A 27,441-nucleotide genomic window follows, 5' to 3' on the forward strand; every position below is an offset into this window, starting at 1 on the left:
GTTTAATAGTAGGCAGGAAAATAATGAAAGGACTCAGGAAAGGGAAATTTAGGTATTGTGCTGTGTGGCTGCAAATATACTGAGCACACCACACTCTCAGGAATATTTCTGTAACAGTTTAAGGTAATTCCAGTGGTGTTTGTTTCAGCTAAGCCTCCTAGATTCCACAACTCTATCATGCACACAGTCTCTTATTAAGTTTCACAAGAAAATCTTAATAAGCATTAGGGAAGAGATAAGAAAAAGCCAAGTCAGATGACAGAGCAAGCACAGTGCTTTTCTGGTAGAGTGCCTCAAAGCGAAGTACAAACACTGCTCCTCAATCCCAGCATGTCTTGTGGCAAAGAAACCCATCACCAAATGTGAATCTAGGCTCACTAGTTACAACAGATAGGGAACTATCTGTTCAGCTGTGGGGGTTTTGAAGTTATTCTAAAAAATTAAGGATCACTCAAAATAAAATTTAGGCACATAGGAGTTAATTTCAGCAAAATATAAAATCCAAAACAGGCAGTCTAGGTGTGAAAAACCTCAAAAGAAAGGAACATCCATTTACTGCTGCAAAGATTAATTAGAAGCCAAATCTATCAAAATTGCCATTCTTAAAGCAGCATCACTGAACAAAGGGCAAACCCCCCTATATTCCAAACAGACTGTATTCAAAATTTATTTATAAATAAAGGAAAAAACAAGACAATGATTTTAAATAAACATGGTATATTCTACACATCTGTAGAGCAACATAACTTTACATTAGCCATTTTTAACTTCTAAAAGTTCTGTTGCAGCATCTTCTACAATATTTGACAGTGTTGGTTTCCATTTTATAATCAACCAAATACCCAAATGAAATTTGCTTAAGTGAAGCTTTATTTTTCATGACCAAAGATGGCTCTACTAATACAAAAGCACCTGTTAAAACAATTATCCCCACCTAATTTTTTATTTTTTACAATGAAGTCTGTTTAGCCTTTTTTTGGTTCTGTTCTGTTGCCTGCACAGAAATCAGCATAAAGCTAAGTTGCAGGCTAAGCTTCACTTTAGCAGTGCAATGAATGGCATCAAACTTCATGAAATAAATGAAGATACAACCATTGTCAGCAAAATTCAACTATGTAAAAAACAGTATTAAAATGAGAATGTTTTTGTGGGTCACAACTAGACAAGCTTTCCGTGCGCAACTTTCCTCAGGAAGAGTGCTTCTTCCTGATTCATATGAAGAGAATGAAGCATGCATCATAAAGCCTTTGTTGTACAGAAATGCCCATTGAAAGAGTTCCATGGTATCATAAGGCAAACAGATACTAGGGTGGATGAAGCATTTTGGCCCAGAGTATGTTTTACAACACATACATACACATTACACTTGTGTAGCATATGACAGGTATGGGATTGGCTCAGATAGGTAAAAATGTCCATTTTTACAAATACATGTCATTATTGCTAATATGCTACACTTTATCATCCAACTTTTAAAGCTGCTTTGTTGGCATTAGCCTTGTAATTAGCAGCTCACATTCATGGTGACAATATGCTATTCCATATGAAAAAAAAAAGTAAAGCAGCATAAATGAAATTATGAAAACAGAAGGCTTATGCAACATCCCTGTCCAGCTTTGTGTTTTTTTAATTAAAAAGTGTTCAATGAAAACAAGTCCAGTTCACCACAAATTAGGTCTCACAATGAGGTTGGAAACCAAGCTGCAGGGACCAGAGAGGGGAAAAAACACAGCATGCATTATAATCTATTCCTTGTAGTCATATCACTGGAATACAAAAGTCCAATTTAAAGGCTAGGCTAACAGTAGAAGGCAAAAAGCCAAGAGCAGACTTAGTTTGATATTTAAATTAAGATTACAGTTTTAATCAGTAACAGCAAACTCACCCATCCCTTTAATATATTCACAATATCTACTGCATTGAATACTTAATTATGACTAGTGTAAGTATGTGTGTTCACTTTAAAAAGATATTAAATACCTGCATCATGAAATTACATTCTTAGGACATTGTGTAAGAAAATAGCTCATGTGTGAAATGTTTATGAAATGTATTTCTGCTCCCTTCTATCCCCCACTATGTCCCATCCACACCGTGCCCCCCACCCCCAAGCATTCAATCATAGGGGAAAACAAACACCCCTTAAAAAAGTATGGTAATATTGAAGGGGACCAGTTTGGCTAGTTACAGCACAGTGCTTCACAAGGTTCAAGACAGAACCAGATCAAAGTTGGCCAAAAGATGCCCCCACAATACATGCCTGACCAGTAATTCTTTCCAACTCATTCTTTCCAATTTGTTCTATCAAACTCAGTCCACTTTTGGTTCATTGCGATAACTAAAGTATTTCATATATACATATAAACACAAGACTCCAGCTTTACTTTAGTTTGTTTTTGCAAAGCATTTTTACCTTCCCACTCATTGTGTTCTGCAGCAACTACAAGAGGTAGGCATAAAGCATTTAAGAGCTTCTTTCCAAAGGTCCTGTTACTAGCTCAACTTACCGGGATAAACCAGAAATCAGCTGTTTTCTGTGATTTTGTCACATACAGTTTTACACAACCCAGGTGGAAAATAGCTACATGAACCCTGGATTTGCTAGGCTTGCACACCACGGAGTAAGAAGCTGTTCATATCCAGGAGGATATTTTTTCCCAGAGTTTACTGCAGAGCATTCCCACAGAAAGTAGGTATCAGGACCAATTCTCTCCATTTCTATTTGTACATAGGAGCAAGGTACCATTTGGCCAAGACTACAGATGTATTTTCACAGATGCAAGTGCCATGCAAAAATAAATTAAAGAATAGATACCAAAACATACAAGTAATAAAACTACTGAAGGTAGATTTTCTTCAAAGTATTTATATAAACATTTATAATACTTTTCTCCTCCCCCCCTTCTCTTTTTGACATTCACAGTTACAAAGCTGTGGCTATACATCAAGAATTTCTTCTGCAGTGCCTCCACAACGTAGTCTGTAGCGTCCTGTCCTCCAGCTAATAGTGGGGTCCCACAAAGCAGATAGGAAAATATAAATTGTCATGGATTCTCTGATGAACCAAGCTACTGCATAATCAAGTTTTGAAAAACACAGAGCACCACCCTAGGAAATGAAAAACAATATTTAAACATACTGATTATTCAGAAGGGATTTTGAAGTCATTTAAAGCATTTGTGTTACAGATAAATCTATTCTAAAGCATATTATACAGATTTACATATCAATAGCTTATTTTTTTAGAAGAACATTTTCTGGAGCTTGGCAGAACGAACCAGAAGTTTGAAAAGAGACCTGTACATAGAACAAAAGGCAAAGAAAAGTGTGACAATTTCACTTTCTTCTTTTTGAAGCTTTGTAAAATTGTGTTCATGCAGACACTGGGTTTTTGCCACAGACTCCAGAAGAACAGCATCTAGGCAGAACACTCCTGCATTCCCAGAGGAGTGAAATTCAAATAAATAAAACTTTGGTCTATTGCATAGGAAAAGTGGGACTAAGAAGAAAGCTTATGGCCTCTATATATTTTCTGCTCCCTTGAGAATTTCCAGCTACATGCAGAGCTGGAAACTGAAGAGGCTTCAGTAGAAGAAAAGTAGGCACAAAGCTCTTCTACATGCTGCACAGGGTGAGAAGAGTAATCAGAAAGGTAACAAACTAACCTTCTGGAGTACTACAGAATCAGTACAAGGGCTAACTTTTTTTTTTGTTATTTCCAGTATGTGTTAAGACTACCACACAAATAGTTTTTCAGTATGATGAGAAATATTTGATAAGGTTGAATACACAATTATGGATCTTATTTAGATTGATTATGGTCACACCAGAAAGTAGTCTGAATAGTTTCTACAGCATCAGAATAACAAATGTTTTCTGATTTTTTGACATCTTCCTATATTAAAAAATCTGAGGCATCACTTTGATGGGAAGATTTTGCTTTTAGAGGCAGGCTATAGCTGTCCCCCACGTCCATTACTCGCAAGAGTACATATACACCTCAATAAATACACGAATATGAAGCTAAGAAAAATCCCACAAAGCTGCTGTTCTTGTACTTTTTTTAAAAAGTTCAAAATTTCTGGATATGCCTAGGTAGTACAGCCTGGAGATGTGGAAAATGAACGAACAGATATGCAAAACTTCAGAGCCTAAGCAAAGGCAGATGCATACAGACCACCACCAAGCACATTCACTCCTTTTCATGCTTCTATAACTGAAGCTGGAACATTCAGAACTAACAGGATTTGACCTATTATTTCCTCAATGTCAAGATAATTATTTTGTTGTTATTATTTATGTAATATAATGGTCTTAGCTTTTTGCTGAAGCAGATGGCACTAGTAATTAAATAACCTCCAAAGAAAATGAAGCTACGTACCTGAACACCTTTTAGTTGAATGTAGTCAAATATAAACCATGCCAAGCAGTGACACATGAAAAATACCATTATATCCCACCTAAACACATGATGAGCTGCCCATCCAATAACTAGACTGGCAACAAAGCACTCCGAGATTGGCTCACAAATTATTGTGGCAGGCAACATATTAATTCGCAGTTTGGCCCACCTAGAAAAGACAAACAAATCAGTTCTGACTATGTAGTATTCTTAATGTCCTCCTCCCCACCTCAAAATGATGGTGGACCCATCATGGTCCTTTCTGACAGCATTAATCTCATTTAATTTACACCTCCAAATAAAATATTGCAATAATTCCCCCTTTCAAAGATACTGCGCATAGCATTTGAAAGGTACCAAGGGGAGGTTTTGCAGAGGTTTTTTAATACTTTGATCAGTCATACTTCTGTAGAAAGTCAGTGCTTCTCTCCAAAACACTAATGAGAAGCCTGCATCAAGCTGTTCATTGGAACTTCAGCATTCTGGAAATTAGATCAAATTAGCTTGGAAAATATATTCCCTCATTATCAGGTCATCCACATCAGAAGCAGGTGATGGGGTAAGTGGGAGACAAAGTGAAGATTAAAATTTTACCTGATCATTCTGGACTGAAACTGAGAAATAGAATATGAACCAGAGTTTTGCATTGCAACTTGTGTGGCCATTGCAAATTTCCAGCCCCTGAAAAAAGAATTTATTATTATAAAAAACATGCAAGTAAGAGATGCAAGAAACAATCAGAGAACACACCCCCAAGAATTTTATTAAGCTTGAAAAGTTTGTGCCATATCATTAGAATGGGTGTTATCAAGTCTCTTCATCAGAAGAGTACGAACACCATTTGAGTAATACTTAAATCATGTTCTCAGAAACCTTCTTCTAAAGGAATTGACAATGATATGGCTTAATTCTTTCTAAAAGACTACACTGATAAGACAAAGCACGTGTCAGAAGTGTATTTGCTGTATACATGTGAAGCTGACCTGAACACCTCTACTTAAGAGTATATACTATGTGTTTTAAAACAAAGTTTTAAACTTTGTTTTAACTGCACTTAAAGCAATAAGCTTAATTCATTGTCATCTTACCGGTCAGCTATAGCTTTGGCCATAAAGTAATCCTCAGCAATATATTGTGCAAAAGCTATCAGTCCTCCAGCTTGGTCCAAGACATCCTTCCTCATCAAGCATGACATTCCTGTTACACACTTAAAGCCAGTTAAGTTGGCTGAAATATATGACCTTGGATGTGAAGTTCCAAAATAGACCTGCCAAAACAAGATAGGGTTTAAAACTCTGCATGTATTTACACAGGTACTACTCACTGACAACTTTTCCTCCAGAAATGTCTGGAGGGGAAAGCAGTGCTAGACATGGCCAGTTATGGTGGTGAAGATCTTTCCAAATACACAGCCAATCTAAGAAATCTAGCCTACCACCAAATCCAAGATATCTAGGAGTGATATTGGCTGTGTTTTTACAAATCTGTAAGTGGGTTTAAAACCCACATATTAAACCAGCGTATTTCATTTGGTATATAATTTCTTGTTGAAGTTGTTCTCAGGGAATACATTTAAAAAATCCATTAAGTAACTGACTAATCCCTAGGAGTAATATATTATTGGGTGATAGCTGACAGACATGCTGTCTCCTTCCTCTTGTAAAGATTAACTGCATTACTGCATACACGTTCTTAAAACTACTCTATGGTTGTACAGAAGCATGAGTATTTTGTTTACTTAATGCACCTGCAAACAGAAAAAGCAAAGAAAAAATTCAGATTGTGAGCAAGTCTTCTTACAAGGTTCAGTAACCAGGACTGTCCTATAAGGAGACAGTGGGAATGAGTGCTAGCATGTCTCACTACTATTCTTCCTATAGATGGCCTCCACACTGTCTTACATTCAAGAAAAGGCATGCTCATTTTGCAGTATACTGGATCTGGAGTTAAAAAGCTCTTCCAGTAATATAGTATCAGGAGTTGTAATTCTTGCTACTTCAGCAGCTAGCAGTACTAAGAGCTTTGTGGTATAGCTCCGGGCCCTTGGGAAAAGAATTGAGACTTTGTCACCAAAAAAAAGAATAATCACATGAGCTGCCCTCTCTCCATACAATGAAGAAATACTGAATTTCACTGCACTTTCATCTCGCATTTCTGCCTTTGGCACACGTTAGTTAGCTTTGGTGTCAAAATGCCTTACACATGCCAGCTTAGAATAAAAGATAGTTGATTAAATTACATGCTTTGAGACACAAAGAACAAACAAGAAAACGGGGGAGGGGTCTTGCTTGGTAGGTAGATAGGTGGGGGCCAGTGTGTGTGTGTGGGGGGAGGGGTCTTGCTTGGTAGGTCAACTTCTTGATTCTACATAAAAGAACTTATTGAAAAAGAAGAGGGGAAAATAGGATAGAATGAGCGATATGAAGATAGGAATCAGCTGTTCACTTTCTCTTCCTAAAGAAGTATTAAGAGACATGAAATAGCACTGTAGAAGAACAAGGCTCAGAATGAACAAGGTGGTGGTTCCTGTAACAGATAGCAGATCTACGGAACTTCCTGGTAAAGACAGTTCAGATGTTCAAAATCTTTAAGGACTCAAGAGAAAGAATGGAAGTCTTCATGCAAAATCTGTTATTACTAAAATACTAATATATTGAAGGTTAGTAAATATACAAGTCTACTTCCTGCTCAGGAAGTTTCTCAGCTGTATTACAGGAAAACAGGATATAAACCTTGCTTGTGTTCTACTCTCCTTGAAGACTCTGCTTTAACCCCTGCTGGAAATAACATACTGGGTGAGCTGGATTTTTCTCTGACTGACTCGTCATGGCCATTTGTGGTTTTTTTCAGACATCAAAATAGAAATAATGGCCCTTTCTGACAAAGCACTAGAAAGAGTTCTTCAGTTTTAAGAAATTTTTTAATTTCATCCTGTAATCGGTTTGTAATGTAAACTTAAATTCTGAACTAACATTCAGAGCACTACAGTAGAATTGTTGAGCATTTAGAAGTTATCATAGATAGTGTGACTGCAGCTGAAAATAAACATTTTCACTCGAAAGGTGCAAGAGGCACTACACAATTTTAGTCAGCAAAATCCTGCAGGCAAAAAACCCCAAACAACAAAAAACCAAAACATATAATTGCACTCACCTGTTCAAGGGTAGCAGCAAATCCCTGTCTGTCTGCAACATAGGGAAGCCCATGGACCAAGCCTACTTTTTCAGTCATTTGATTAGCCATATCTGTCAGCGTGTCTGGTGTTACTGAGTGACAAATCAAAAAAAAGACAGTTCATCAAATAATTCTGTCATTAGCAGACTACTGTACAGGGACAGGAATTCTCATTCTACTACCACTATCAAGAGGACATACTTTGATGCAGACTATCTGTGTTTCACAAAGTTTCAAAAAAATTATCATCACTATTAACACCATTATGATGAACAGCACACAACGGAAACAGTTGAACAAACCAGAGCGTCACCTTCAGTTAGAGGTGACACTTACACCACGAAAATACTTTTCTAGGTTTTTATTTCTACTTGTATTCTCAGTCAAAGTAATCTCCAGCAACAGCTTGCCTTCAGGGAACAAGAGCAATGTAACAGTCAGCACACTGCAACACACACCTACCTCTGATTCCACTATCACAAATCCATATGAGATCATATTTGGCAACTTCATAGCCAGGCATTAAGTTGTTAATCTTGGGATTGATGCCAACCTTTTTGCCACCTAAAAAATACAAACATCATACACAAATATATTATGTGAGTTTTTTAGAATTCAGATCCAATACCTGAAATACTTCAATATACCAACTGAAAAACAGTAGAATTTTACCGTCAATTCTTGAAGTCTACTTCTATGAAAAGGACTTTAAATTTAATTACTCCTTCATGTTCTATTTTAGATCTTACTACAACTGTGCAATGGATTAAAAAGGGAAAAAATATTCAAGTGCTTCCTCAAAATGGCAGTGTAACAAGGTTAATGTAATTAAAAGGGCAGCAGACCTACACATTTTATTACTATATTCCATAAGATAAATATTCTTTTTTTCTTAAGACTACTCATTATGACCATTACACTCTACACAAAATGCAGCTGCATAGAGTAAGACACTTTTGCTTCCAACTAGCAGCCATGATGCAGTTTGTTTCACATCAAGAGAAAAAAAAATGACATTCTAATACCTAGCTTAATACCCATTCCCTCCTCTAATTCAAATGTAAAGTGAATAAAGAGCCCTAGATCTTAAATTGATGAAAAAGGATTGTCGCAGGACCTCAAGCTCAAGTACAGCCACACCACCAAGTCAGTCTCTCCACATTTAGTTCAGTGCAGAGACAGGACTTGAACTGCTGTTTCAGATTTAGAAGGAAAAAGTTGCAGCAGTTGCATAAATTATTCTCCCTAGAGTTTTTTCTGGACTGATGTCACAGATTGTCATTACAAACTCATTTCCTTACTCCAAACTGATGATTGAGCTACAGAACCAACATGGGCTGAACAAGACAACTGTTTATTTTAGAATACTGTCTATGGAGTTGAAGACCTAAAAGCATTTTACAAGTAAGAGTCCCACCTTCAAGTTGCACTGCTTACCTATGAACAGTCTAGCATCAACATTCGGGTATTTGCCAAGGAGCTTTTTGCACACATCAATAGCTGGATCATCATGATCTTGTACACAGAGTAGTACTTCATACTGGTAAAAACAAAAGTGTATATACACGTGTATATGTTTACACATACATACAATATCAATATGGTCTAGTGAATAAAGCTTAATAGTGTACCAAACTGAAAATTAAAACATTGTTATAGAATTAAAATTAAAACCAAAAGAATTGTTTTACAGCTAAATAAGACTATTTTTGGATGTACAACCAACTACTTATGAAAAAAGAATGAAGCCCGTGTCCCAGTAAACTCTTCTACTGAGAAACATTAGTTTTCCTGTTATCAGAAGGGTTTGTATTAGGCATGAAGCAAGAGAACCTGGTATACAACATAGAATTTTTATTTCCACTTCCATTTTGGTTCACATATGCATCTTAAATCCAATCTTATATTCAATGAATTTACAGAACACAAAATATTAATGGAATGCTGCTATGATACACTTGACTGCATAACTCTGAATGACACCTTCCTTTCCTTAACTTTGTAGATGCATAGGCAGAACAGAATTGGAAGACAACCCAGAGACCAGTGTAAGTACTCTTAATTGTATAATAAAGCTAAGCTCAGGAATATATCTCTCTCTCTCTCTCTCTGTATGTCTGTTTTTGTCATTAATAGAATAATGGTTAAAAAAATCAACAGGAGGTAAAGAAAAACTGTAGCTGTTTCAGCAATCATACTACATGCTTGTTACACATAAGCTACAGGCGGTGGGTGAGGAAATAGCGTTTTAAGAATCAGTCAACATTTTGAGACAGCTTCGTAAGCTTTGATGAAGGTATCTCTGTTCTGCATTAACAGCAATTTCCTTAAATACTCATTTTGGTAAAACCTTCCTCTCTTCCCCTTATTAAAACTATTAAAAGTTATTAGACCTCAAATCCAAGGAGTATAACCCAGAAAATGCAGATTTCTTAGGCTAGAAGCCAATTTTATAGTCCAAGATTTAAAAATTCAGTCTCAATAAAAACAATTTTCTTGGACCTCATTTGATATACCGATTGTAAATAAGTCTCAACTAGTGATCAAAACAGTTCTTGTTCTCCCTTACGCTATTCTATCACCTCACTAAACTATTTTCAGTAAGTTACTTAAGCAAAAAGTAATCTGAAATTTGGAAACTGCCTGTCGGCTCAATGATGACAACCTCTGATGTTCTTGTCCATTAAGTAGTATTTCAAACAACAGAAGACATTGGTAAATACATATATTATGTCACAAAAATGTTATTGTTAAATACAAAAAACTCCTACAACTGAACTGCATTCAGAATATTGTAGAAACTGGAAGCCATTAACCACTAAATGGGAGTTGCTAAGACTTGGTCTTAGCACTATAAACCATAAAACAAACACAATCACACCTCTCTACCTCTTAGAACACAAATCCAAAGCCAGTTTGCCTGAGAAGCAAGCAGTATTTGATTCCTATCGTTTTTACCAGCATGGAAAACAGAATTAAGGGAAAGAGACCTGTCTCATTAAGCAGACAGGTCCTTCCACCACAACATAACAATCCTGACAGTATGAACACCATAGAAGTTACTAACTGAAGGAATTGGTTCATTTTTGGTCATCCAATTAAACATGTAAAACCAACTATTTTTGCTAGTAATTAAATAACTAATCTTCAATCCAGTTACAACGCTTCCATATCCATGTTCTCTTAAGAAATTCAACCAGAAATAATAAACTTTAACATTCTAATATTTGAAAACAGAAAAATTCACAGTAAATGGCCTTTGTATGCAGTAACAAAGAACTACAAAATGTATGGCTAAAGCATATTAACTATAAAGATGCCTATCTACTTAAACAGTACAATGAGGTTCATATGGACATAGCATGAATAGAGAGATTTCTTCAAAAATTATGATATGCACAGTAGGTAAGAACTGTTCAATGATAAAAACATTAAGTGAAAGTCCTGAGTTTAGAAGCTGCATAACTGGCTTCAATGCAAGACAAGATTATTTCACACACAGGGTATCACAGATAGGAATCAGTATCCCTGCAGATAGGAATCTAGTATCACTGGCTTGACTGGAACAAGTTTAATATTACTCTTTCCTAACATTTTTTGTTCCTGGACAGCTGAACTTTGAACACCAGGCAATATTGTTGTTCTAATTTGTAGTGTAGTATCAATCTCTTAAATGAAGTATTTATGTAGTTATCATACAGAAGTGTTTTCAAACAGTTTGGGAAGATCTTGCTTGTACTGCGTAATCTGTGTTGCAGTAAACTGAAGTGTTCATAACTCCATTTTCACCCTCCTTGGGAAAAATGTGCTTGTCACTATTGCTATTTGAAATTCAGATTTGGGTGGAGTAGCAACACATTAAGATTGCCACATGTGTATGTTATCAGAAGGGTCAAGACCACCTCTCAAAAAGCAAGATCCAGCGTAACTGCTTTTCTGAATTCTCAAATACAATCTGTTTGTAGTCCAATGTTTCAGTTGCATAATGTTTTGATGCTCATTATAGTCATAAAATAGTTTAATATATCAATGCAGCGTCCTTGCAGTTCGCAATACTGGCATACACAGCATGCTTCAAGTATGCTTTAAACCTGTCTTGGCCACACTTACATCTTCATTGCACTTTTGTTGAGTTAAAGGATTCAAGTGTTCATGTCTAGAGCTTTTCAAGAGGCCCCAAGCTTCACTATGGTACTATCCAACTTCTAACAAGTTCCAAAGGGTGGAGTTTTTTTGTTTGTTTTACCCTGCCTACTTAGGAGTAACTTTAAAACTCTTGGTGAGAATACTCAAACTCACTGTACAGCTTACACATATCTTGGACCTTCTACAACTGAAGCAGCAGTGCCAGAAGTAATTTCAAGAAGAACTGAGAAAATTGTTTTTATTAAAAATAAATTAGAAGTTTTAGAATTCAGGAAGCTTGCAGTAGAAAAATGTAGTGTTTTTTCCATCCACAGGAGCATACACCAAGTAGTGAACAATGCAACAGGCATTTGCAGATTTCTCCTTTTTTTTCTTAGAGCAAGGACAACATCTGACACACTCGTGACTTACATTACTTCCCACTTACATTACAAACAGCATTCAACAGATGGAAGCTTTTTATTACCTATTTATCTCCTAACACTGGTAAGTGGCTTGGAGAATATCCTGCCTACCAACAACTGGTGAGGCACACCACCTCATCATGGAGCAATTCTTTGTTAGATGAGCCATCAGTAAGAACCACCAGAAAGATTCAGGCTATTAGCCAACTTTCATTTTTAAAGGATCTGTTACAGAGAAGTCATTAGTTGGGAAGTGTGTCTGGCCTCTCAAGTGATCCTTTATAGACTGAAGTGTTTTATACTGCTATAAACACCACAATATGGGAATAATGATTCAACACATCTTAGTGAAATATGTATGTTTTGTCCCTAAGCCTTGGTCAGATTCCTTTATAGACAGCTTATAGACAGGAGTTAAGTTTTGTTTGCAACATATAAAATATGTAATCATGGATTTGCTGTGGAAAGAAAAACAACCTAAGTCATAACCAAGTTGCATAGTTTTAGCCCAAGCTCCTAGTAAGACTTTTGGAGGCATGGGAGGAAAAAAGACACTAAGTAGCATACATACTTTTGGATAATCCAGTTCAAAGAAGGTTTCTAAGTTGTTGATCAGGTTAGGATCCACACCTTTTAATGGCTTTAGAAGTGAAACACCCGGCAGCTTGCTATATGGCTGTTTGTCTGTGGCTTTCTTATTGAGGTGGAGGCGTCTGTAAGGAGAAGTAACATACACCACCACATAAAGAAAATATGCTAGAGAATTCAATTCAAAATACAGTCAGAACTAAGAAAGCTAGGGAGTTAAAACTGCTGCAAAAAAAAATTAGTTTTGGTTGTAGAAAACAACAGCTATTTTTGTATCAGACGATGTGTCAGAGAATACCTAAAAACACTTAATCATTGTAGGTAGGTTAAGTTCAACCTTTCTAATTTCTCAAATACTGCATTTTGTACTATGCATTTTGAATAGTAAGAGTATCACTTTTTCCAAACTGTACAGGAGACAAGATTTTTTACCTTCCTCCACAGCATTAAAAGATATAGTATTATAACAGGATAATCAGAAAAACAAATTTACTGTAAACAAGGCAAAAAACCAAAAGGAGAAGATGCTTTTTCCTCCATTATGTTATGCAAAAATTAGAGCAAGTTGAAAGCACATGGGAAACAGTTGATCCTACCAATTAATTGTTAACAAAACATTTCCAGGAAAAGGATAAAAGATCAATCAGCTGTAGTATAGAAATCCTAGAAACTGGACATCAGCCTGGGTCAAAAACACAGATAAACTCCGAACATAATTCCAAACAATCACTAGTATTTCAGCAATGTATATACAGAAGTAAATTGACGATTATGTCACAACTCACTAACATGAATGTTTAATCCTACACCCTTGTGTGAATTAATGCAAAATTAAGTTCTGAAAGCTTGATGGGCCAGTATACAAACAAATTTGCATCATATATATCTATAAAATGTAACTGGACTTTGCAAATTAGCATATATCTGTATACTGTAGTTTTCTAATATGCATAGCATCAGTCAAACTGAAAGTATATTTTATTGCAGCATGTACCTAATGGTATCAATTTTTAAAAAGTTTCACACTTAAAAATATACAAGATGCTGCCTCAAAAAAACAAAAATGGGAATAGGATTGCTTCATGGAGTGCTTCATCCTGGTTAAACAGTAAAAGAAGTAGTCATGTTCAAGGAAGCACACTCCTGAAGGACATGCCTGACCAATTAAAATACTGAACTGCCAAGGAGCTTCACTAAGAGATTCCAGTAGTTCTCTACAAGTGTTTTTTTCCTGAAATGGAACAGTGACATCATATTTGTTACCTCATCAGCCCCCCCGCCATGCTCCTTTCAGGCAGGTTTGCAGCTGGACACCAGGGGCATAATACCATTACAGAGAATAAACAATGGCCTCACTAAAGACAGGAGGACAAACCAGATTATGTCCTTGTATACTGTTAACCAGTCCAAGCCTGGGTACCACAAAGGTCAACTGAAAGTCTTGCCAAGTGACAGTCAGACCAAAATAAGCAAAGCAATAGTTCAGACAGCTACCCCAGACAGAGAAAGACTTCACCGATTTTTATGAACACAACAGCAAACAAGGGCTTTAGTACCAGTAAGAAGGGAGAGTCTCAAGAATGCAACTTTGACCAGGAGGCACAAAAGGCAGGTAATGTGGGGGAAGACGTGGCAGGGTAGTATGTAAAACTGACTGTAGTAAAGCACATAGCTTTGTACAGGGGCAAAAGCCTTGACAAACAGGAGATAAAAGGAGAAAGCGGCAGAGTAAATGGAAAAGGTAAGGAGGAAAGGATCAATACAGACTTGAAGCAGGACTGTGATAATGAATAAATACCAAGTGACAAAACTGCAGAATTTTGCAAGGCATCATATCACAAACCATGCTGACACATGGGATTATGCTGGTGATTAAATGACGTAATGAAATGCCTACACATGGTTAAGAGACAGAAACCTTGCAAAGTATGCAAATCAGGCAGACAGAATTACCACAATCTACTCAGCTATGAAACAGCATACACTGAGACTTTTGACAGAGTATGGTTCAGTATGGTAAAACTCTCTTAAAATGCCATCTTAAAAATAAGACTCCAGTTTCTGTTCTATTCATAACACTGCACAAAAGTGGCAGCCTGCCATCCTGAAAGCACTGTGGTATCGTGACACTAGGGTAAAGCAATTTCCACACCAGTAATTACAATGCTCTGTTAAGACTCTGTGGAGCAAGAGGCAAATTAACAGTCAGCCAGACCATTTTACACTGAGAAGGACTATTTTTGAAGTGGCATGTTCTGAAGAGATTAAAAGTTACAATTGAAAACCTACTATCACCAGAAACACAAACCAACCGTTACAAAAACCCAAGTTTCAATAATCAAAGTAAGACTAACATTTAACATGAAACTCAAAATAATAGACTAAATTTAAACAATATTAACATTGTTGATGCAGGTACCTTCTAGATGAAGTTGTGTGTTACAGAACATGCAAAGTCTCCAAAGTAGAAGTAAGACAAAGCAGTAAATTAGTATTTTTGAGCACTACCTTGTTTGTATAGTGGTTCAGTTCTCTCAAGACAGGTCTTTATTACCACACAGCATGTATGACAGTTCAAAGTGATAAAGGAACATCATCCTATCATAAAGTTTGTATCACATGTAGAATATATTATTTTGCAGTGGAATTAGCTCAAAGCAGTCAAAACCACTAACCATACAGATGTAGTTTGTTAATGCCCAATGCAATAAGCTGCACAAAAAACACTACACCAAGGAATGCATAAGAACTGTGATCTCAGAAACAGATCTGGCAGAACACTATTTAAAGGCACTTTCAGATCCCCTCTATGAAAGATCAGTAGCCTGATTATCTTTAAGCATTTTTGCACCTACATATATTAAATGAATCAGCCTGCAATCCCTAGGCAGTGAAGCTGTGAAACTCCTTTTTAAGCAGTCTGGTGCTGGGGTAAATAGGTGATGAAAGAAAAAAAAAAAGGCAGCAGGATGCATAATGGTATCAGGAGCTATAGTTCAACTACCCTATATCATGTAAGAGGCATCTGCAAAATTTTCTCAAGCTTAGTTCCCTAACACAATAATAATTAACCCACAGAAGCAATAGATTTCTTCTCTCAGTAGAGGAAAAAGGGTATTTAGAAACACAAAATCCAGGCTACTGAGTTATCACTGGCCTGCATACTACAGGATGAATCCTTGCTAATCACCATCAAACAAGGCCCGACCTCATTAAAGGCAGGACAGTACCCTAGCAAAACCAAAAAGCTTTGCTACAGTAGGCAGACTGCTGTGTCTCTCAGCTGAGGCATAGTTACTTACTCCTCTTTAAAGCAGCTGGACAAAAAACAAACACCCTTTATTCACTCATTTCAACCTCCTCTCAGCAACTACTTCACTTAAAGAACTGGCCTATTAGGGGTCAGTAAGTAATCCTTGGTCAGAAACTTGGAACAGATACTTAAATAAGAGAGCACTAACAAGATGCAGGAAGCACTGAAGACCTCCTTTGAAGGCTATGGTTCCATAGGCCATCAAGATAAGCTAGCAGATCATTACTTCTGAAAGGGGCTGTTTTCTCCCTTCTACTTATGAATTCAAACACTTCCCCCCCCCCCTTCCCAGTTGGTTTTCATGTTAGTGAGCTGAACCATCTCACACAGGTGTTTGTGGACGGTTTGTCTGCTATGGAGTAACATAGATCTCTGCTCGAGCAGGAGAAATAATACAAGGTTATCCTGCTTCTTTTGGCAACAAACATAAGGAAGAGGTCCCCCTATCTTCCTTATTTTTATATGTATCTTGTTGTAAAACATTTCCAGAAGTAGGTAACTTTACCCACAGAGGAAAAAGTTACATTTGCTATGGGTCCACCACACTGGTCAGTGCACTGAATAGAACTGAAAAGAAGATTGGAAGAACGCAAACATTAGACAAGCCCCGAATTCATGAAAGTGTTAACGTGCAGCACCCTTGCTTCATCAAGACTAGTAGTAGCCCACTTAAAATCCTGCCACATTAATGTAACTGTATAAAGACAATTCCACGTAAGGCATAGGTAACTACTAAGTAAGTTTCAGTATCTCACAGCAGTAACTTCTTATACAGTCATATACATATACACAATTAAGTAACGACAAACACTTTATAGAGAGAGATTTCACTTTTTATACATGAAAATAATATATGTATAGTAATGGCATTGGGACAACTGGTTAAGGGATCAGGAGCACAAGTAGTGTTTGCCTCTATCCTTCTAGCTGCGGGGAATGAGGAGGGGAAAAAACAAGAAGAGCCAGCAGACCAACACCTGGCTCCAAGCCTGCTGTCACCAGCACAGTTTTGGGTTTTTTGATCATGGGTTAGCCTACATGACAACAGGCCTGCTGGCAGTAGATGGGGTACACCTGTCTCAAAGGGGAAACAGATCTTTGCACAGGAGTTAGGCTCATTGAAAGAGCTTTAAACTAGACTTGAAGGGACAAAACCAGGCTCACCAGCGATAACCCTAGAGGCAGCATGCCAATGTTTGAGGGACAGTGTGCTAGCAAGGTCCTTCCATCTGCCATTCTCAGTAGAGGCAGGGGATGGAAATCCACACAGCAGCAAAGACACAAGGGTTACTGACGTATTAAAGCTACAGAAGCACCTGAGAACAGTCACATAGGAGTTAGGTCTTGTCCGCAAAAAAGGTGGTGGGATCAATAGCCTAACTGAAGTGCATCTGCCGCAACACATATAGCGTGAGCAAGAAACATGAGGACTTGGAAGCCACTGTGCAGCTAGAAAACTATGATATACTTGCCATCATGGAAACATTGTGGGCTGACTTGCACAACTGCAGAGCTGCAATGGATGGCTATAAACTCCTCAGAAGGGAGAGGTGAGGAAGGGGAGGTGGTGGGATAGCTCTGAATGGTAGGGAGTGTCTTGACTATCTAGAGCTTACCCATAAACATGTGACCCTTTTGTCACCATTATCAAGAATTGGGGGGGGAAGCCAACAGGGCAGATATCATAGTGGGAGTCTGTTACAGACCACCAGACCAGGATGAAGAGAGAGATGAAACTGCCTATAAGCAGCTGGGGGAAGTCTCATGATCACTAGTCCTTGCGCTCGTGCTGGACCAACTTACCAGATGTCTGCTGGAAATACAATACAGAAGAGAAGAAAGTCTAAGAGGTACCTGGAGTGTGTGGAAGGTAACTTCCTGACATAGCTGGTGAATCAGCTAACTAGGGAAGGTGCCACACTGGACCGCTTGTTTGCAAACAGAGAAGGACATGTGGGTGATATGACCATTGGAGGCCATATTTGGCATAGCAGTCACAAAATTACAGTGTTTGATTCTCAGAGAAGTAAGGAGGGGTCAGCATATCAGCCACCTTGGACTTCTGGAGGGCAGGCTTTGGCCTGGTTATCAGAGTCCCTTGGGAGGCAGCCCTGGAGGACAAAGGAGTCCAGAAGGGCTGGACATTCTTCAAGAAGAAAGTGGTGGAAGGCACAGAGGCAGGCCAGCCCCATGCGCTGAAAGACAAGCTGGCAGCGGAGATGACCAACCTGGCTGAACAGAGAGCTCTGGCTGGAACTCAGAGGGGGGGCAGGGCGGGGGGTAAAGAGCATTTATGACCTTTGGCAGAAGGGACAGGCAACTCTGGAGGACAAGGGTGTCATGGGGTTACGCAGGGAGAAAATTAGAGGGGTCAAAGCCCAGCCAGAACTTAACCTGGCTGCTGCTGTAGAAGACAATTAAAAAAAAAGTTTCTATAAATACATTAGCATCAAAAGGAGGGCTGAGAATAATTTACTGGATGCAGGCAGAAACACAATGACAAAGGATGAGGAAAAGGCTGAGGTAATTAACGCCACTGCTGCCTCAGTCTTTAATAGTACAGGCCAGTTGTTCTCCAGGTGCCAGCCCCCTGAGCTGGAAGACAGCGACACGGAGCAGAATGAAGCCCCCATAATCCAAAGGGAAATGACAGGAGACCTGCTACACCATTTGGACACACGTAAGTGTATGGGGCTGGGTGGAATCTACTCGAGGGTACTGAGGGAGCTGGTGGAACTGCTCACCAAACCACTTTCCATCATTTATCAACAGTCCCGTCTAACTGAGGAGGTTAGCCAGTGTGGTGCCCATCTACAAGAAGGGCAGGAAGGAGGATCCAGGGAACCGCAGCCCTGCCAGCCTGGCCTCGCTGCTGGGGAAGGTTATGGAGCAGATCATCCCGAGTGCCATCACACAACACATGCAGGACAACTGGGGGATCAGGCCTACTGAGCATGGGGTTATGAAAGGCAAGTGCTGCCTGACGAACCTGATCTCCTTCTATGACAAGGCGACCCAGCTAGTGGATGAGGGAAAGGCTGTGGATGGTGTCTACCTAGAGTTTAGTCAAGCCTTTGACACAGTCACCCACAGCATTCTCCTGGAGACACTGGCTGCTCAGGGCTGGGATGGGTGTGCTTTATGCTGGATTAGAAGCTGGCTAGGTGGCTGAACCCACAGGGTGGTGGTGAACAGAGTTACATCATGCTGCTATCTGGTCACAGGTGGTGTTCCCCAGGGCTCGGTAATGGGGCCAGTGCTGTTTAATATCTTTATCGATGATCTGGATGAGGGGATCGAGTGCACCCTCAGTCAGTTTGCAGATGACACCAAGCTGGGGGGAGTGCTGACCTGCCTGAGGGCAGGAGGCTCTGCAGAGGGACCTGGGCAGGCTGGAGCGATGGGCCCGGGCCAGTCGTGTGAGGTTCAGCAGGGCTCAGTGCCGGGTCCTGCCCTTGGGTCACACCAGCCCCACGCAGCGCTACAGGCTGGGGCAGAGCGGCTGGAAAGGGCCTGGTGGGAAAGGGCCTGGGGGTGCTGGGTGACGGCCGGCTGGGCAGGAGCCAGCAGTGTGCCCAGGGGGCCCAGGCGGCCAGCAGCACCCTGGCTGGTGTCCCCAGCAGCGTGGCCAGCAGGACCAGGGCAGTGACCGTCCCCCTGCACTGGGCACTGGTGAGGCTGCCTCTCGAATCCTGTGTTCAACACAGATGTTGAGGTGCTGGAGCATGTCCAGAGAAGGGCGACGGAGCTGGTGAAGACTCTGGAGCACAAGTCTTAGAAGAGAACTGGAATTGTTTAGTCTGGAGAAGAAAAGGCTCAATGGGGGCCTTACTGCTTCCTACGATTACCTGAAAGGGGATCGTAGGCAGGTGGGTGTTGGTCTCTTCTCCCAGGTAAGAACAGATAGGATTGAGAGGAAGTGGCCTCAAGTTGTGCCAGTGGAAGCTGAGATTGGATATTAGGAAAAAATTCTTCACAGAAAGGGTGGTCAACTCACCATACCTGGAGGTAAGACACGTAGATGCAGTGCTTAGGAAAATGGTTTAGTGCTGGATTTGGCCCGTGCTATGTTAACAGTTGGACTTTATCTTAGAGGAATGATTCTATGATTATTTATTGATAGATGGACTAAGATTTTTTTTTATGTATTTGTCATGAATTCAAGACGGCATTTGACTTGGGAGCTACAGTGCAAGTTTTTGCCTGTCTGTAAAGGTGGGAGGGAAGGGGCCTGCACAAGCAGCTTTTTGTCATAGCTCTGGTCCACCCCACCAGGAAGCAGAACAACACACTTGGGCATGGAAGCAGACAGAACCACAAAAGTACTCTCAGCAATGACACAACTAAGCCTAAGTAACACTGTATTATTAATTACTTTTCACACTGCTCTACCCAGATTTAAGCACACAGTGATACTACTGCACATTAAGAGGCCTATTACACTATCACTCCTTTTTAGGTACCTCCTAGACTTCAGGTAGATTTGAAAACTGCAAAACAGATCAAACAAGATCCAGCACCTGTAGCCACAGGCCTCCTAGCAAATGGACAGAATTATTGCTCAAGCAAGAGCTAAGTACCTTGGTCTTGTTGTCAACTTTTCCCTCCCTAGAGTAGTTTTATAACATAGCTGAACTAGTTTTAACTACAGACTACTGCTCAGAGGCACTCCCTTTCTGCCCTTCCCCTCTTTCTGGGATGTGCTGCGCTTCTCTGTGGTGCTGACATTTGTCTGATCCCACAGTGACCTAGCTGAGATACTTAAACCACCACATAACACGCGTAATATCAGAATTTTATCAGTTTAACTTAGCAAGTATATAGTTTGAAAAGATGCAGCAGACAATTATGCAGCTTCACTAGCAGCAAAGATTCCCTCCATGTTCCTTCTCTTCTGTGCTGCCATCACCACCACCCAAACAAGACACAGTGCCAGCATCTGTGCTCATACAATCCTGCTTCAACCTACTCAACAGAAAGTTAAATCTGGCTTTTTCCTCCTACTTCAGGTTGTCTTCTGCCAAATTAAGAGTTACAACACCTTAGGGAAGGCTGCACGAAGCTCTAGAGCATGTTCAAGAAGGTGGCTGCGAATATGCTGCCAAGATCACCAGAGAAGAGAAAAATAGGGTCTCCTTACTCCTCAGGCTTCAGTGGGCTTTCAGAAGAGCTGAGTGGCCCACAGACAAGCAGCATAAGTGTACTCATCAGGGAGTCAGAGGAGGACCAGTGTCAGCACAAAGGAAGCATCAGGGCCATAAGACTCTAGAAATGTACATGAGTATTAGGGTCAGGCCCCTGAAAACTCTTCCCCAACCAACTTTTCATCAGTTTTTCTTCACAGCATTATGTCCTTTATATCTTGCTCGCTGCCATTATTTGCCTGCTAGAAACAGCTAACTAGAAGTAATTACTAGTGAAGACTGGCAGTGTTTTCTACAAGTGACTCAAAGTAATACCTAAGGCATGCCACTCTTCTACCTCTCTTGGCTCAAAGGAAGAGATCACCCTGCAGAAACGTGTTGGTACCATTTCAGGACACTTTTGCTTGGCTGATGGCCCAGGTCAGTGCATCCCACCAAACAACCAGCGTTCTCAGGTAGGCAGTCTTCCCCATCCTCCACTCTTGCCACTTGCTCACATCTCATGCAACAGCCATATGGACACACAGCACATCAATCCACCCACCTGCCAACCTAACAGTTACACAAGTGTCAGATCCAACAACAAGGAGGAGCAGAAACACAACTGGGGACAATTGGAAAGGGCTTAGCAATTGTAATTAAAAAACAATTAACATGTCACTTGGCCTTGACAAAATGCTCAGAGACAGAGGGAAGTAGACAAATCTGAAAGAAGAAAATGCTGGGTAAGATTCAAGTGCCCACTTTGTAGTACAGACTTCTGTGACTGTCTGCCAGCAGAGAAACAGTCATAGGTTTGTGCATGCCTGCAAAAAAAATGAAACAACTGTAATCCTACTGTTTGCATACTAGACTTTTATGTTGAAAAGCATGCTGCAATCCGTTAATGTTTCATCACATGCCTGCTGAGAGCAGAAGGCAGACCAAACATTTCATTCACTTTCAACACATTTTCTCCTGTACTACACTCAACCTACAGACAAAAAGGACCTCAGAATGTAATGCACTGAAGTCACAATAGGTAGTGGAGATGAAGGGGAATGATTTAAAAAAAAAAATTAGAACGAGCTTCCAAATAGCAAGAGTCAACACTTTTTCACCACAAGTCAAACCAAAGGTTCCAAGATGGAACTGAGTGAGAAAGAACCTAGATTGTGATCATTATTATTTTTCGGAAGGTGAATGTTCTCAAAAATCAAACATCAATTTGCTATTCCAGTTTTGGGAAGTAGTTCAATCAGTGGCTACGAATAAAGACAAATATACAATGCAGAACAGTAGAAATCTTATCTAGTGGTATTTGACATTCTGAATTTAAAATCTTCATACACCATGGAAATTCTTTAAGAAGTATCTTCCAAGTGTTATCATAAAAGTCATGTTCAACCCAGCCTTTTTATAAGGGAGAGCAGTGTGTGGGGAGTTTAAACTTCTTTCAAATATGGTTTGGGGTTTTAAGTAGAAAAGAATTATCTTTCAGGAAGAAGAAAAAGTAAACACTGCAGACCTCAACTTAAAACCAGCAAACATTCCTTTCTTTTAAATCTAGGAATTCCTCTCCTGCTCCCCTCTCTGCCCCCACACCTGCACAATGAAAAAGAAACAAACAGGCTCCCATAAAATAGATAGTAGTTAAACCTGAAGTAATGGGAACTCTTTTACTGTCCAAATGCTAGACAGTTTACAATTCAGCAAGCTGAAATGAAGTATGCTTAAAAACACAGCAAGCTGCCTACAACACAGCCATTACTGCATCATGTTAAGCATTTAAATGAACACACAGTTCTTCCTTGTAGTCTATCTGCAAGCTGCCATCAAAATAGCAATTCATTCCCTCTTTCTGCTTTCCCTCAGCCTACCGGCAGCTATAAAGCAGTCAGCACCACAAGATAAATTGGATCAGTCTGCTGATCAGAGAGCTATCCCACAGAAAAAAATAGCTTGCTGATCTGAGTCACCATGTAGCCACATGCTCACTGAAGGCAGACTAGAATGGCAGAAATGCTTAGAAAGGTGTAAGGGTAGGAGGGGATTTGGATTATCCCTTTGAGCATCAAATCAAGAGCCACCAAGGCTTAGAAATAGAAGTGCTTTTTGATACAGACTCCTTGCAACAAGTGTTATGCAACTTCAGAGAACTGCATCCAGCATGATTTGTATTGAATTTCTGAAAGTATCTCCAGTGGATGGCAGTACCCCTGGGCCAGATAAACCAACCATGTCAGACAGCTTTTAGTACAGGATCAACCCCTCAGTGTTAAGTATGGGATCTTTTAAAACTCAGAGCTTCAGAACATTTGCACTGTGAGACTGTTCAGTTTATTTATGACTTATTTTGCAAGTCTACAGGATAGCTCAGCCCTATTCATTTCATAAGGCACAAGTGTAAATTAAATAATTTGCTAAACACTAGGTAATGTACTTCCTACAGACCCCAGGTTGCTCCTCACTGCTCCCTTTGTGCCAAAGATGCCACCCATCAACACTGTCCAATTTCTTCTCCCTAAAAGCTTCCAATCCAATTAACAGCCAGTAACAGAATTATGTTAGTGACTAAACAGGAACTACATTAATAAATCATAAAGCAGATACTATGCCAATATTTTTCCCTATTTTTCAGTGGATGACAGGCCATTTTTTATTTAATTAACTGAGCTGCAATGTTTCCAGAGTACAAAAGAGCATACCACTGAAGAAGAAACCTTACTTAAACACCAATTCACACAGATTTGAACACAGTCCCAGGCCCTATTAATCCCAGTTGGGGTAATACAAAAAAAAAAAAAAAGATGTAAACCTTGTCTGGACTACACTGTTGTCAGTAATATAGTGTCACTGCCCTCATGCTGCAAATGCCTTGAAAAGCTTGAACAAGCCTCCTACAAGGAGCATCAGAAACTGAAGAACGCAATTATTAACATTTTCTTTCGAACATTTGTAAGTAATACTTCTATACTCAACACCATATTTGAAGGGCTCTTTTTTTTTTAATGTTTCCAACAGATACAAATCAGAAAAACTTGGTAAATTTCACCTGTCTTCTCCCTCTAACAAAAAAACCCCCAAACCTAAACGACCAAAAAACCAAAGCCACACAACACTTTGGTTCACAGACCCTCAAAAACATCATTTTCTTCCCTTACCACTACACAACCTACATAAAACAATCTGCTCAGAAATGCTGTTATGAAACATAAGTATCATCTCTCAAAAATGCTTAAAAGGGAGAAGCATCTCAATTTTGAAACATCTCAGTAGTATTCTAAAAGGTTCACAGGTATGACCGTTAACAACGGTATTTCAACCACCCACTGTACCACCTTATACTGCACAGTCAGTATGGCAGGCAGGGAAAAAGCAGTAAAAAAACCCCAGACTCCTGCAGCCTGAAAATCATGTCTACCCCCCCTCTCTCCATCACCCATCACAGGGATCTGTAAGGATGAAGGCCAGTAGATTTTCTCACTTTCCAGTTGCTACTCCTATTACTAACATTCAACAGTTCAAAATTACGTTCTCATGATGAGAAGAGTCTCAGTTTTCTACCTCTTTTTAACCCAGAATCTTAATTTAAGAAGGCTTGCAAGAAAAATGCATGTTGATTTCAGCTAAAAAAGTGTTTCAGTAGAAAGTGCTTAGGATATCTCAATTACAGCTCATTACGTTGTCAGAAATCCAATTTTTAGCAGCTTGATTATTCTATGTCTAATAAGGTATATATATAAGTAAAGAAATATGTTTCTGCTTCATTATGAAGTGTAGCTCACTACCCATTATCAAAGTAGCAGTCGCCTGGAAAGTCATTACTATGCAGGCATATTGAACCAAGATCTGAAGACAAACACTAAATAAAAACAGGACACTTGCAACCAATGTAAACAAGGGTGAACATTCATTTTTGATTCCTCTACACGGACTGTACTGTTGATAAAGCAGAGATGAACCCTACCAACGGTGGGGAAAAAAAAACAACCCCCAAACAGTCCTTGGTTTACAGAGAGGTGTTTCTGAAGAGGGGGCAACAATGATTTAAGTGGACTAAAACAAACGAACTGCCAGCAAAAGCTACATTATTAGTTGTCCCACTGGTTTAATGAAAAAAAGATTGATCCACTAAAACACCAATTAAGTGTTCAAAAATTCCTTTAATACAAAAATTCCACAGCAAAAAAGTTACAAAGCACTACCAAGACAGTACTAATGTTACATTTACTATAATGTTTCACTTTGGCCTTCTAGCTTTGTCTACACTTGTAAACATGTTTTTACCTTACTTGTCCAGAGGACAGCATTAAGACTTCATGCATGCTACAACTTCAATAATTTGACTCAAGGTATGAATTCACCCAGGCCAACTATGAGAAGGTATCGTCTAGCCTACATCCTCATCCAGCTATCAATAGAAGAAACGCATTTAAGAAAATGCAAAACTATTCACTTTGCAATTAGCAAAAAGAAAAACTTTTTTGATCTATAGCAAAATGTTTCTCACAAAATAATCATTTATTTTTAACCACAGTGTTCAGTACAATGTAAACCAAATATTGCGTCAAAACCACAGAACATCATTTCAATTAAAATATAAAAATCCCAGTGTACTCTGACACCACTTTTTGGCATTATACAAGTCCCAGGGAGTGATGGACGCAAATACTGAAGGGTACTCTAGTAAACCAATAAAACTAGTTACATACTTAACATGCCACAGAGCAGTTCTGACAGAAATTACACAAATTAAGTCACTTATCTACCCCCCCACTTGCCCACTTTAATAAAAAGTTATGCCTTTATGGAAACACGGCTCATGTAAAGCCTTGGCTTCTTTAAAACCTTTATATCCTGACGAAGACTAGATTCTATGTCATCTTACAGTTCAGCTTCTTCTACTCCAGCTGACTTACAAGGCTGGATACTTTTTTGCCCTCCAAGAGCATCACATACTCACCTAACCCAATTAATTTCATTTCCATGATCTTAACTTCCCCTTCCATGCAAACCACTCAGACATTGTTTTTAAAGCCTACCTGTCACATCTACTTCAGCATCTTCTCTACTCTCAACAGGAGTGTATCATCCAGTCTACTACAATCTCTCTCCTTTAAATTTACACCAGAGAGTCTTTAATCTAGGTTTTGGTTCCTTGCATTCTGTTAAATCATTCATGTCCAGAGCTCCTGCTACCATACTGTCACCCCAAAGTTTATAGTCCAGGCCTTATCCTTCTGGCTCACACTATTAAAAAAATTGGCCTTTCCTCACTGCCTCCAATATTATGGGGTTTCTCCCACGTTTTCTGGTTCTGCACTGTTTTGCTTCCCCTAATTATATATCTCTTAATACAAAAACTCAATTCAACCACAATCTTAGTATAAACCACTCAAAAATTAACTCTGGCTTTCTCCTGATCTCTCTTCCCCTAAGGATTACCTAAATTTAAGTCTTGTGACTAAACAGCATCAGGTACATTTCAACTTGTTTAAAACAAGCAACATACACAATTTATATCTTCCACATAACCTCCTCCTCAGTCTATCATTCTGTAATAGTCCAGACAGGAGCCTGGGTGTCATCTTTTAGGGAAAAAAAAAAAAAAATAATCACAAAACAAAGGTTGGAAGGCACCTCTGGAGACCAGCTACTCCAGCCCTCTGGCTCAAGGTAGGGTTAACTAGAGGAGGTTTCTCAGGAGCATCCAGTCAGCCTTTCCTGTCTCCAAGGCTGGATCCTCCACAACCTCTGGAAAGCCTGTTCCAGTGTTGCACCATGAAAGTCTTCTTTTGTTTAAAATTAGTCTTTCATTTTAACTTGTGCTTGCTTTCTCTCATCTTGCCACTGGGCACCACTGGCAAGAGTCTTGCTCAGTTATCCTCATGCTCCACCACCATCCCAAAAGGGTATTTACACACATTGATTGGATCCCCCTGAGCCTTCTCCAGGCTGAATAGTCCCAGCTCTCAGCCCCTTCTTGTATGCCAAATGTTGCAGTCCCGTTATCACCTCTGTAGCCCTAAGCCTGACTGGCTCCAGTATATCTATGTGTATCATACTGGGGAGCCCAAACTGCGCACTGCCCTCCAGACACAGCATTACTGGTGCCGTGTAGAGGTGAATGATCACTTCTCTCAACCTGCCAGTAACACAGCACAGGATACTGTTGGCTTTCTTTGCCACAACAGGCACACTGCTGTTCATAGTCAAACTGGCATCCACCAGCACTCACAGGTCCTTCCTCTGCCAAGCTGCTTTCTAGCCAGCCTGACCCCAGCCTGT

General features: G+C 39.5%; 1 protein-coding gene across 1 annotated transcript in view; it reads right to left on the reverse strand.

Moving 5' to 3' along the window:
- Positions 1–651: 651 nt before the first annotated feature.
- Positions 652–27,441, reverse strand: part of UGCG (UDP-glucose ceramide glucosyltransferase) — a 34,263-nt gene continuing 7,473 nt past the window's right edge. Inside the window, exons 2-9 of the mRNA XM_037373342.1 lie at positions 12,698–12,839; positions 9,014–9,116; positions 8,039–8,140; positions 7,556–7,668; positions 5,491–5,669; positions 4,997–5,083; positions 4,382–4,571; positions 652–3,108 (exon numbers count right to left, since the gene is read on the reverse strand). Of these exons, the coding sequence (XP_037229239.1) occupies positions 2,938–3,108; positions 4,382–4,571; positions 4,997–5,083; positions 5,491–5,669; positions 7,556–7,668; positions 8,039–8,140; positions 9,014–9,116; positions 12,698–12,839 (1,087 nt within the window). The 3' untranslated portion in view covers positions 652–2,937. The remainder of the gene's footprint in view (positions 3,109–4,381; positions 4,572–4,996; positions 5,084–5,490; positions 5,670–7,555; positions 7,669–8,038; positions 8,141–9,013; positions 9,117–12,697; positions 12,840–27,441) is intronic.

Source organism: Falco rusticolus, chromosome Z (genome assembly GCF_015220075.1).
Source record: "Falco rusticolus isolate bFalRus1 chromosome Z, bFalRus1.pri, whole genome shotgun sequence".
In the NCBI taxonomy this organism is placed as follows: domain Eukaryota; kingdom Metazoa; phylum Chordata; class Aves; order Falconiformes; family Falconidae; genus Falco; species Falco rusticolus.